The sequence below is a fragment of the Hoplias malabaricus genome, chromosome 9 (assembly GCF_029633855.1).
Source record: "Hoplias malabaricus isolate fHopMal1 chromosome 9, fHopMal1.hap1, whole genome shotgun sequence".
NCBI classification, from domain to species: domain Eukaryota; kingdom Metazoa; phylum Chordata; class Actinopteri; order Characiformes; family Erythrinidae; genus Hoplias; species Hoplias malabaricus.
In genome coordinates, this window is record NC_089808.1 from 35,008,211 (window position 1) to 35,021,569 (window position 13,359).

A 13,359-nucleotide genomic window follows, 5' to 3' on the forward strand; every position below is an offset into this window, starting at 1 on the left:
GTCACAGTGGTTTTGACGCTGATTGGCTGTTTGGTTTAAAGCTTCTGTATTACGCTGGGCCCCGGCTTCCAGCATTTTAACGAATTTGTAACCCCCTTATCTTTTCACTCTTTGTCTTTTCCCTGTTTTCTGTTGTTTTTTCCCTCTCTCTGCTCTCAGACCTTTCTTTTTCTCTTTTCATTCCGTTATCTCTTTCCCTCTTCCCTTTCTTTTTTACTTTTTGTATTTTTTCATTCTTTATTTCTTTGTTATTTTTTTTTCAAAAGAACATGTTACAGCCATTCTCTCACTTTTTTGTGTATTTAATATCCTTAGGTCCTCACAATAATATAAATACACCCCTAAAAGATACACTCGCACACGGTGTGTGCGCGTGTGTTTGCGTGGGTATTTGTATCAATGTGAGGACCTGACTGGTGTGAAGCGTGTTTTTATAGTCAGCTTCTGGACGCGTGCGCCCCCCACACCTTTCTCTCTCTCTCTCACTCTCTCTCTCACACACACACACACACACACACTCGCAAGTCCTCGCGCTCACACAGAAGCACAGTGTAGCGGTTTGGAGGAGCTGCGGCGCGCGACTCTCCGGAACGAAGAGTGGCTCTTTTCTCTCTTATTCATTCTCTTCTTTTTTTTCCCCTCTTCATTCCTTACCTCCTCCCTCTCTCTATCTCTTTCTCTCCCTCTCTCTTTCTGTCACACACACGCACACACATACACGCGCGCGCGGACAACAAGACCTACACGGAGTATAAGCGCGCGCGGTGTTGTTGTTGAGTTGTGGGGCGCGAGGAGAGGCGATGGCGCGCGGGACGGAGCTGCTGCTGCTGCTGCTGGGTCTGGGTCTGGGGCTCGCGCTGGTGGCCGCGGGAAGTGTGGAGCTCGAGGGAGAGACACAGCAAGGTAAGAGCAGTTTTGACCAACTGTAAACATTAGGCTTAATGCCGTACAGGGGTCTTGGAGAGTCTTTGGCAGGACTTATTAAGTCCTGGTTTGGCTTTGGTGGTCTAATGGTGGGTGGCACCACGCAGACGTGTAGCTTAAACTTGGACTAAACCGAGGTGTATTTACTAATCCATCACTGCACCCAACTTTAACCCTCCAGTTAAAACAGAGGCAGGATTACATGAAGTCTTCTATTAACCCTGGATTAGGTTTAGAGTACATCCACCTGATTTCATCACAAGCTGTTGCTCCATTACCTTTAACTTTACACAGTGGCAAGTTTAGCTCAAAATCACAGATGAAGGGGTTCTCACTGAAGATTCGTTAAAGACCCCTTACACCCTATAATACGTATCATAGGTGGAATAACTGTGGCTGGGCATTCCCACTATGAACCTGCAGTGTTTCAGTGACAGTCTCAGACAGCCAGGGTTTCTGATGTCATAAACATAAGGAACCAAACATATCAACTTGGGGGCGGGGCTTTCAAGGGGGGGTGTGGCGGTAAAGACAGCGTCTAAATGCCCATAATGGACAAAGGCAAAGGTGTAGAGTTTACGTTAAAACGTAAGGAGAATTGAGCAATTTTTTTTTTGGGGGGGGGGGGGGGGGGGTGGAAGGGGAGGAGGGGTGTGACTTTAATCCATGTTTACAATCAAGGCAACACAACTCAATCCAAAATAAATCCCAGATCAACAAATCCAAGCTCAAAAAGCCTGTTACACCAACAGTGTTTATTTCTATTGAGCTTAAAGCTACTCAAATATTTTTCATCTGTTTACACTACAAAAGATGGAACAGAACAGAACCCCCAGTAGACAGCAGAAGGCTGAGTGATTGAAGAGAGAGCACTGCTCTGAAGACAGGCGTGTGCTTCTTCACCACTAGAGGGCGCACGTATTGACAGGAGGATCCCAGAATCCCAGCCAGGGCCATGCTTCCTGACATCAGTCACTTACGTTCAAGTTTTATATTTTTTTCTAAACTCTACGTATGATGTTCCAGAGAAAATGATAGATTTCTAAGTTGATAACACTAAACTCATCAGGTCTGCTTCAGTTATGACTTCAGGAGCCGAACTGAAGGCCTAACCGCTAATGTGATTATGACCTCACAGTGGAGTCATCCAGTTGTGTGTTGTTGTGCAATGCAGGTTTAAGGTAAAAAGTATTGCATAGTGTTCCTTTAAAAAACAGTTGACACCAACATGCTACTAAAATCCCATAGGTGCGCTAGTGGAAGTTAGCATTATCTCAGCGGTCGTTCATTACCCCTCATTTTTGGAAGATCATAGTTGTATCAAGCTTCAAGATCATGGGGCCCTGGCTTTAATCACTGTCTGTGTTGTGTTCTCCCTGTGTCAGCGTGGGTTTCCTCAGTCAGTCTAAAAACACATGTTCCTAGGGGATTAGTGAGTGAATGGATGAGTGTGTGATGCCCTGCGATGAACTGGCACACTTTCCAGGGTGTGTTACTGGCAGGTGGGCTCCAGGCAGACCGCGACCCTGATCAGTGTGGAGTAGTTACAGAAGGTGATTGAATGAATATTTGTACAGTACTGTGACAAATCAAGAAGAAAATACACACACACATTTCAGAAGACAGATGGCAATGCTGTGAAGCTGATAAGTGCCTGTCAGTAAAGTTGTATCAGAAATAGCCACAGGTTCAGTGTGTGTTTACAGCTGTTTATTACAAAGCATGAGCTCAGTGTAGATGTGATGATAACTGGGCTGAACCAAAGCTGTGTCTGTGGTGTGTGTGCTGTGTTTGGAAGATCGGTGGGGGTTCACCTTCAGTGTTTAGCTCTGGATGCATTCCGGTGGTTTGTGTGGTTATAAATGTGGGGTTTTGCTCGCAGAGTGTTTTGTGGAGGTGGGGTAAGTGTTTTTGCGAGTGATGATCAGGGCAGCTGTTTGGCTCTGGTGTGTGTGTGTGTGTGTGTGTGTGTGTGTGTGCATGAAGCAATGTTGAAAGGTTCTCCTCTCTCCCTTTTTGTTGCCCTCAAGCCCCCAACCTGCTCAAACTTGAGCGTACAGGGAGTGTGTTGTAATTTCATCTCGTAATCTCTCATCAAAATTGTACAACATCAGAAACTACCACTGATTTTATTACTCTGCCTTTGAGGCTGACATATATAAATGATCTCAGTTCTGATTGGCTGTATCCCATTCAGAAAGCGGCACAGGCTGAAACACTTTTTAGAACCTCTGTATAAATGGGAGGAGCTTAACTGCTATTGAATGATTGGTCCTGAAAGAACATGGGCGGGTTTGATGTTTCAGAAGTTTTAAGTCATTTTCCTGAAGCGATTCTTTTGAACTGTTCATTTGAGTCTGGTTCCACTGATTCAGTTCCATTTCATTCCATGTTGGGGGGAGCTATGAGAACTATTACTGCTTAGGCCTCATTCTCCCCACGTCAGTTCAGCAGTGGACACTGAGGGTCAGCTGTATCTGTCACACGCAGAGTCCGAGTGAATCCTGTTTCAAATCCAGCCAGAAAAACCGCAATCATTACATTTTATTGTCTGTCATTCATCACTTGAATGACCACAAACTGGTGCAGCATTCTCAATGAATGCTGAGAATGGAGGTTGGGGCAGGAACATGTGCTGTGATGTGATTGGTTAATTTGTTTTCCATGCCTGCAAGCTTTCGTCTGCATAATCACTTCATAGGGAGTTTTTTACAGGGAGCAAAATGTAGTACTTTGTATTGAATTGTAAAGATTGCTATGGAGCAAGATTGCTGTGTTTTAAAAGAGATACGGCACGGTGGATTCTGCTCAACATGAATTAGGGTATCGACCAACAAGATTTACTAGTAGGGATGCACCGAACCGATTTTTTTTTTATCAATTTCAATATGATACAGAAATGTTGTGTATCGGCCGATACCTGATACCAATCTGATACCACTGTTGAATTAATAAACTGCTTACCTCAACATGTGGGAAAGACTTAAGGCATCAGAACTGACTTAAACATTACTTTACCCACTGCGTAAACGAAAATAATAATAAACACATCAATATAAATTGCTATTTATTGTACATGAGGTTTTGTACATGGATTAATCCCATGGATTGGTCAATCATCCTATACCAGTTCCAGCTAATTTGGTTAATATTGCTCCGATACCCGATCTTAATATCGTATCGGTACATCCGTATTAACACATTCCATTCTGATTTCAGCTTGACTTTAAAGGTGTAGCATACTTTCTGGATGTTTGTTACAAGGAAAGTTGGTAGAGGACTCTTTAATGCTAGGAACCGACACCTAAAAGATGTTGTTATTTTCTTTTACACACTCCAGTGAAGCCTGTGTTTCTGTAAAGCTGCACTTTCGCTTTTGTGTTCCAGGCAAATATCCCCAGTGTCAGAATGTTCTTTACTCTAATCACTACCATGTGCAGTGGCAAAGAAGACCAGCTCAACAAAGAAGTCTAATGCACTTTGAGATTCAGTGCAGCAAGTGACTCTGAGCTTGGACAGTCACTAACAGAGTTGGACTCTGAATGGAAACGAACATCGTGTGCAGTATACTGAGAAAACAGGGGGCTAGGGTCATTTAAAGAGATTGTCTTTATCATGGAACTGTGTGGTAGTTTCTGTGGGGGTTATTTTTAGGGACTTTGGAAAAGATTTGTTCATTAAAGGCCTTTGAATGCCTTTGAATGGCATTGTGAATTGATTCGGTAGATCTGTTTTCAGTTGCAGACGGAGGTGAGTTCACACACCTCAAGTTCAGCATTTAATTAGAAAGAAGTCAAATGATCAGAGCGTTGAGGGTCATAAATCAGCAGTACACCGTGTTTTTGGAGTGAGTCTATTGCGGTTTTGATGAGTTGTCATCCAAACATATGCCAATTTTTTGGGCATATTTTTATAACCTACTTAGTAGACTCCTGGGCGTCTGTTCTCAGAAAGCACGAAATTAGTTTTCCAGCTTAAGTGTACCGGGGGTACTCAAATATGCATTGCAGGGGTCCACTTATCAAATTTTCACAGAACCAAAGGTCCAGAGATGTCCGATGAGCAAGACCAATGAAGTTATATTTGTGGTTAGTCATTTCCCCTTTAAACAAGTGGGCTTTGCCGTCCACTTTTCATTGTACAATGTAATCCTGAAGCTGCCTGACCACAGATAAAGTTGATAATCGGTCGTTAGAGCCCTTTTATTATCAAGAACTGTGCCATTTATTAGGCAGGTTCACATGAAAATCGGCAAAAGAACATAATAGATGTCACATTTTATGCCACTGATTTAAAAACACAAGATCCTTTAAGGCTGAGCACCACTTAATGGACCTCCATGAATATTCCACATTATTGTAGTTACTGACATATATAAGTATGAATTAAAATGAAAATAGCAGCTTAATTTGCTTTAAACCTGACAATTTTATTAAATTGACGGAAAAACCAGAGCTCGCTACGGAAATTCTTGAACGCAACCGTGACGTCACTGGTGGACAACAGCTGAACAACGCCGCGGTAAAACACCGTTATGACTGACTGTTATGACAGTATCTAGCTAAATAACCAACATTATTCATGACAATAGCCTAGCAATAAGCTAAACTCAAATGTAGAGGTACCGTTATTCTTGTAAATGTGATCGAAGTCGAACTCGAATTCATCCGACACTATAAACCTCCGTAATGCAGCTACGTAGCCGAGTATAATCTGAGCCACCGTGTTTAGCGAGTCAAGCTAACGTTAACTAACACCAACTAAAACAGGCGAAGTGAGTGTCCTTACCCTGTTTACCTCCATGTTACAGAGGCTCTTGAACACCTTTCGTTGGTGTCCTTACATGCCCATATTGTTGGAAAAGCGCCAGTGAAATGAGCTACAGATAACGGAGTGAGCGGATGGTTCTTTCCAAAGTGCCTGTTTAAAGTTGACAAATTTAGTCCATTTTCTGGATATTTTGGGATCTTTGGGCCATTTGTGCACAGATGTCCCACTGTACATTGAATGATTGCAGCCAAAAACAACACACCTTTTCGTAATTTTGCATTAAATAAGGGGTACTTCTGGAGTTGTTGTCCACCATCTATGTGCACATGCAATTAGAGTTTCCGAACACCGTTTGGGGGTGGACCAATGGTCTTTTAAACCTTATTCCTTGAATTAGTAAGAAATAACATATTCTCAACTATCAATAAACACAAGTTAGGAACTCAAACTCCACTCTATTTATTTGTTTGACCCTTTTGTATCGCTGGTGCTTAGTCTTTAAGAGATAGTGTACCTTTAGTGAAATGAAGGCAAAGCTTGTGTGAGAAAAGCTTTGCAGCTTGGTCTTATTATTGATCAATCAAGAGCTCACACGGTGTAAAGAGCAGCTGTCGTGTCCAAATGAAGATGCATGGCATCCTTTGGACAGCAGCAGTGTGATGCAGATGTGTCTTTCTCAAGCTTCTTGTAGAATCTAAAGCTTCACCTTTCTATGGCCCTTAAGCCTTGAGTCTTGTCGCAGCTTTTCAGGTGGAGGTCTGGTTCCTCATGTGAAGAGGCCAGAGAGAGGAGAGGGTCAGTCGGCAGGACTCTTGAGATGAGGCACAAGGGAAAAGACTACCTTTCTCCAAACTAGAGCTGATACACTATACGTTCAACACCTGCTATGAAGAGTGTATTTGGCTTCTCCGCGGTGCCTCCATCGCTGACCCGTGTGTTCCAACTGCACACACAGATTGTGTAATCACCAGAGAAAAGCACTGCCAGACGGATGAAATATTCCAGAGCAGCTACGGGAGCCTAAGGTCACCCTGCCCAGGGCTGAGTGTCAGACTATAAAATTCCCAAGCACTGAGCTGCTTTCAATGAAATCCTTTGGGATCAGCTGGAGTGGTGTTTGCGATCCAGAACTAATCATCCAACCCCAGTACCTGACCTCACTCATCATCTCATGGCTGAATGCCATCAAATCCATTGCAGTTAGCATTTTCCCTTTCTTTCTGTCCACCTCACTCTCTCTCTCTCTCTCTCTTTCTCTCTCTCTCTCTCTCTCTCTCTCTCTCTCTCTCTCTCTCCATTCTAATGGAAAAACGACCTGGAAACCATTTATTTAGTCATGGATCCAGACACAATTCCAGACTACTTTGTTATTCATCACTTCAACTGATTTGGTTGTGCTCCCACTTGGGCATGGCAGCCAGAATAGCCAATCAAGAGACAAATTTGCATCATGCTAGCTCTTCTTTGCCCTGGGATATGAATGCACCTGTTTAACATGTTTAATATGCACCTGACGCAATGGATTTCCTCACCTAGCAGCCGTCTCCGACCTGAACACTTGGGTTCTGTGGTTTCTGTACGTAGCATATTGTTTGAAGTGCATTAGCAGTCGGACTTACGCCTAAACAATTGTATTGCTGTACTAGGGCTGTCGCAATAACCACAATAAGTAAATACCACGCTATTAACCAGCCAACCACAAGGAATGGCAAGAACCATCACCACTGCAGTGTATGTATGTTTTCCCTTTCAGTTGCATGGTTTTACACTTTGGTGTGTGTGTGTAATGAATGTTTGCCCAACTGTTGGCATCTAAACGGCTGAACGTCAGTCTTCGTTTTATAAAACGGACACAATGGCAGCAAACCTAGTCTCAAAACCAATTGTAGCTTGGGAGGCAGTTTGGGAGCGTTTCAGCTTTCAAACAAATGAAAAGGGAGAGCCAGGCGATTCAGACGAGGCAATAGGCAACCAATCTGTACCAGAAAGGTTGTTGTGAAGCAGAAAATCTGAAATTTGAGATCTCATCTAGCTACCTATAATCCAGCTATTCATGGAGTCATGGAGTCATGGAGAAGCCTCAAAAGGAAAAATTCAGGACAGTTCCATGTTACTTTTATGAATCAGTGTGAATTAAATAATTTGGGGCAATAATATCGCAGTTTTGAACCCTGTTAAAGCACAGCACGGGAAATCCGTTCACTGCGACAGTCCTATGCTGTACTTGGTGGATTCATTTTAATTCTGAGGATGTGTGATAATTGGAATTATACTGGTACTGGCTCATACTAAGTTTTCTGGGATCCTTATTTGACTTTTCTTCAAATAAAGCCCTATTCTAACAGGATTAGTTTTCCATGGGACTGTGGTGTAATGCAGTTTTATCACAGAACAATATTTAAGACCTGTTCACCCAGAATAAGAAATAAAATTCTAAATAACAGGGGGGAGAGGTTATTGAATTTACACTCTCCCCAGACGTGAGAATACCTGTAAAATATATTCCACATAATATGAATATTTACACACTTCAGGGCACATGGGTTAATAAGGCCTGGGGTTATTTCCACAGCTTGTTAGCAGGGAAAATGTGCTGGAATCTTTATGTAACGTTCTGTATAAATGACTGACATGATGTATTCAGACAGGACTGAAATTACTGAGGTATTCTTGTAATAATTGCCTCATGTAAAACTACCCTTGTCCAAACAGGACTTAAAGCAGCAATCTGTAATACTGCCAGCATGAGTTGAAAATTCACTTCAGATTAAACACACTGCGCCCTTCCCCCTCCTCACCAGACACAAAGCCTCACGTAAGTTGCCAGTTTGAGGACCCTGAGCCTATGTGAACAAGTGCAAGAAGAGTTCAGGAATGGTAAATGGTAAAGATGTGAATGTTCCCAAACATGAGATAATTGCAGTGGTTATATGATTGATAGTCCAGATTCTCTATTATGCTGTTCTGGTCATCTCTACAGACCACAGGTTGTGGACAGGTTGTCCAATCCCAACAGAGCCTTGTGTGAACAGTGCGGTTAGTGTAACCAAACACAAATCTGCAGTGTAAACGAGAGCAGCTGACTCTTCTTATTGGAAAAGTTAATGAGGCAGTGTTCCATGTTCTAAGTGTGAAAGTGGCTATTGACTCGAATTGAGTTGAGAACTCTCGTACGCCTTTGGGAGCAGTCTGCAGTCGGGAGTGGAGCAGTGGCCACCAACTCCTGGAGCTGCTGACCTCTAGAGATTGGTCCTGAAGAATGCCATCCTGGTGCTAACCCTAGATTTCCATTTTCAGATTGAGCAGTGGACCCCTTGAGGGCAGTTTCTCCAACATTGTACACTCATCTACCACTTAGCATTGTGGAAACAGCTAACCTATATACAGGGGTTGGACAATGAAACTGAAACACCTGGTTTTAGACCACAATAATTTATTAGTGTGGTGTAGGGCCTCCTTTTTCAGCCAATACAGTGTCAATTCGTCTTGGGAATGACATATACAAGTCCTGCACAGTGGTCAGAGGGGTTTTAAGCCATTCTTCTTGCAGGATAGTGGCCAGGTCTCTACGTGATGCTGGTGGAGGAAAACGTTTCCTGACTCGCTCCTCCACAACACCCCAAAGTGGCTCAATAATATTTAGATCTGGTGACTGTGCAGGCCATGGGAGATGTTCAACTTCACTTTCATGTTCATCAAACCAGTCTTTCACCAGTCTTGCTGTGTGTATTGGTGCATTGTCGTCCTGATACATGGCACCACCTTCAGGACACAATGTTTGAATCATTGGATGCACATGGTCTTACTGGTGCAATGTGTAATTAATGAAGACTGGCCACTGGTCCAATTTAGCCATGAAACCTCCCACACTAAAATGGCAGGTGTTCCAGGTTCATTGTCTAACCCCTGTACGTTTACAGATATAAATTGATAGAAACCCAGAATCTCCTAAGGTTTGTAAGCACCACTTGTAATGACTGGATATAGTCCATTTATAGTGAAACCACTGCTGACACAGGCATTCAATTGTGCACACACTTCTTGTATAACCTCCATTAAAAGCATTGCTAATAGATTGTGGTGCTCTGGAGCAGCTGTGCATGAGACATCAGCAGGCTCAATGCCATGAGTTAGACGGAGTTGTATAACTGGGGATCAGTGGAAGAGTGGAAGCTGTTACAGCAGTACAGTAGGGACACACTATCTGTTGACACCCTTGACCTCAGCAGGTTTATTGGATGAGCAGGTGTCAGCAGGCTTTTGCCCACACACTGTTGTCTGGCTGTACATCTCTCTCCGTGTAGGCATTGACCATAGCTCACACGGACATTCTTTGAGCAAGTGTCTTCCTGTAGCCACTCTTTGGGCTGACTTATGGTGCTGTGCGTCTCATGTCCAAAGAGTTTCGAATGGGCTGTCTCAGTGCTCGTGGCCCAGATAGAGCAGTATTTATAGAGCCCTGGCTGCATGCACCACTGCTGCTGTATAGAGCTGAAGTGGCCCTCTCTTCATACACACTGTGTTATTAATAGGGTCATACTAAAATCCGATGGGTGGGGAGGAGTCCCCCAGGGTCATACACACCGAGTGTATCCTGGAAATAGACCTGACGCACCCAGAAGTTGCGCATCAGATTTAGAGACTGATTTACTGATTTACTTTAGTTATTGCTTTACTTACACTATGGAACCGAACGTCTCACTGCTGATACATTTAGCAGCTTTGGTTATAAGTATTTCAAATCACAGCATAGAGCTGAGAACAAAGCTGAAATCCAGCAGGCTGTAAATAAACATAAAATAATGTGCCTCAAACAGACGGATACACACAGCCAGAGTTTCTGACATCATAAACCTAAGAAACCAATCATATCAACTTGCTGGGCGGGGCATTTGAGCTGCAGGAACACAGCAGAGGTGTGGGTGGAGATAGAGGCGGTGCTAATTGGACATTCCTAGATCCTCATCTAGTGAATGAAAGTGTAGAATTAAATCTAAGCCAATTTTAAGGAATTAAGGGATTTTTATAGGTTGGAAATAAAGAGTTAATCTGTAACTCAGAAGAACAGATGAAGATTTAGTGATTTAATTAATGGCGGGAGGGGGACTTGAACGGAAGCGAGCGAGACTGTGCTGTCTTGACTGGAGAGGATATGCTCATAAAGGGTGCAGCAGATAGCTAGACTTGTTCCATCTGGTCATCATTAGAGCAAAACATCCTCTTCTTCTCCCTCTGATCTCAGCCTTACATCAAACAAGACTGACTAAACCTTTGTACTGGCTGTGTATGTGTTTGTGTGTTTGTTTTTGTGCATGTCTTGGGCATAAATACGTCCTAATTTGTAGACAAACAAGGGCACATACTGGGCGCATATGGTCAAGTCTCATTGTAAAATGAACAAAGGAAAATTGGCTCATGACCCTCAGGCATCCATTATTTCATTGGATCACTACTGAAACATCTGCGTGAATTATGCTGTGCTTTATGTAAATGATATGTAAATGAGGCCAGGTAGTCCGGTTATGGATTTCAGGCACTGGAGCTGATTCATCAGCTGGCTTAAAATATCCACCTGTTTCCACGTCATAGGAAAGATATAGGACTCAGGCGATGATTAGTCAGTTCATTGAGGATGAGTGAGTGAGTGAGTGAGTGAGTGAGTGAGTGAGAGAGACTGGTCACCATGCTGTTTGTTTGGTCATTTTTCATTCATTTATTTGTTTCATGACTTTTTCTTACATCTACACAGATCTTCTCTACATTTTATAGACACACATCATTTGTGTGTGTGTGTGTGTGTGTGTGTGTGTTAGACATAGAAAGAGAGAAACATTTGGTTATGAATCATCTCTACGTATATACCTGTAGTTTTTTGGTATGAGACACACACACACACACACACACACACACACACACACACACACACACACACACAGAGGGTCTCTGGGTTGACAGCGAGTTAACCAGCAGTGGCCATGATACACAGCCTGGCTATGGGGGAGAGCTTCTCATCCATCATAATGCCACACACACACACACACACACACACTGTGGAATAGACTATAGCAGAAGCAACCATTGGAAATTCCTTTGACCTTCATGTCTTACAGCAGTGTGCGCAGTCCTGAAGCTTACAGACTGCTTAAACTTCTGCAGTGAGAAAGTGAGTGAGAGAGAGAGAGAGAGAGAGAGAGAGAGCATAAAGATCAATATAAATGATTAGTCAAATCTCAGTAAATGAAATCTATCTATTTATTTATTAATGAATTTACTCTTCATTGGAATTTCAGTTCAAAACCTGTAGCTATATATTGCCAGAGGTTTTCGGACATTTACTCTATACATGAATTGTTGGGGTACGTTGCTGTGGGGATTTGATGGCATTCAGCCGCATGGCCATTAGTTAAGTCAGGTACTGATTTTGGAAAGTCCATCTTATTCAAAATGCACTGGATGGAGCCCAGTGCCAGGAAGCTGTACCCGTCTCCAGTCGGTGTTTGTCTCTGAGCACCTCCTCAGTGACTTCTATATGAAAGTGTCGTAGTGAAGTGCCAGTGGTGGGTCATGTAGCGTTTTCTGTTACTGTGTTATTTATTTATTTATTTATTTATTTATTGCGTTTTGAGGGTTTTTGCAACCAATTACTGGAACTTCAGTGGGAAGTCTGAGTCTTTATCGAACAAGAAAGTTTTTAGTCAGACACCTGCAGCTTCAGCTTCAAAGCTCCTTTTTTCGAGACTGCCTTAATGACCAGAGGAGAGAAAAGCAGAAGTGAGGAGAACAATTACATAGATGTAACAAAAGGCATCCCAGAGAGAGAGAGAGAGAGAGAGAGAGAGAGAGAGAGAGAGAGATAGAGAAAGAGAGAGAGAGAGAGAGAGAGAGAGAGAGAGAGAGAGGGTGGGGTGGGGGGGGTTGTGTTTTGTGTTGTTTCAGGGAGCAACAGACAGTGTCTGTCTTAGCCTGTTTACCAATGACTTCTTCAGAGTAACAGGAAAAGAGCAATGAAGGAAACAGGAGGTTCTATTAAGTGTGTGTGTGGCATTTTGTGTCACTGTGACAGCAGACCTTCAGTTGATTCTGATTGGTCGGTCAGTGTAAAAGCCTCCCACCGTAACTGTATTTTACTGTAAATATTGTATTTAGTATGTTTCAGCCATTGGCTAACACCAGTTCAGCTTGTATTGTTTTGTACACTGAGTTGCTGTAGGGAGGAGTAAACTAGTCATGACATTTTTATTTGTAATTTGAATTCTGATTTGCATTTCTTTACAGACATATTTTTCAAAATCTTACCAAAATATATTACATCTACACTATGAGTATGTCCCAGTTCCTGTAATCAGCGCTTCAGCCAATATCCAGCCCCATAAGAGAGAGGTTATGGAGATGATCTAGTTCCCCTCATTCTACTCACTTCATGTGCCTGGTGTTTACTCCCCTCAGCTCTCACAATCAAGTCAGCGGGAAAAGCCCCTCAGAGACTTGCAGATGGGTTCTGCTCCTGTGTTTATCACGATGTTAATATTCTCTCTGTAGGAACAGAGTACTGAGCAGGAATGTTTGTGTGTCATACAGTCACATACCGCTCTTAAACATGTTATTAATCCCAAAGAAATGACAGCATCACAGTCGCATCTCTATTGTTCTACAAGACATTAGTCA

At 42.8% G+C, this 13,359-nt stretch overlaps 1 protein-coding gene across 2 annotated transcripts in view; it reads left to right on the forward strand.

Moving 5' to 3' along the window:
* Window positions 1-572: 572 nt before the first annotated feature.
* The window catches only part of plxdc2b (plexin domain containing 2b), a 182,407-nt gene continuing 169,620 nt past the window's right edge, over window positions 573-13,359 (forward strand). For both annotated transcript variants that reach the window (XM_066680888.1, XM_066680889.1), the window contains exon 1: window positions 573-903. In XM_066680888.1, coding sequence (XP_066536985.1) covers window positions 801-903 — 103 coding nt within the window. In that variant the 5' untranslated portion in view covers window positions 573-800. The remainder of the gene's footprint in view (window positions 904-13,359) is intronic.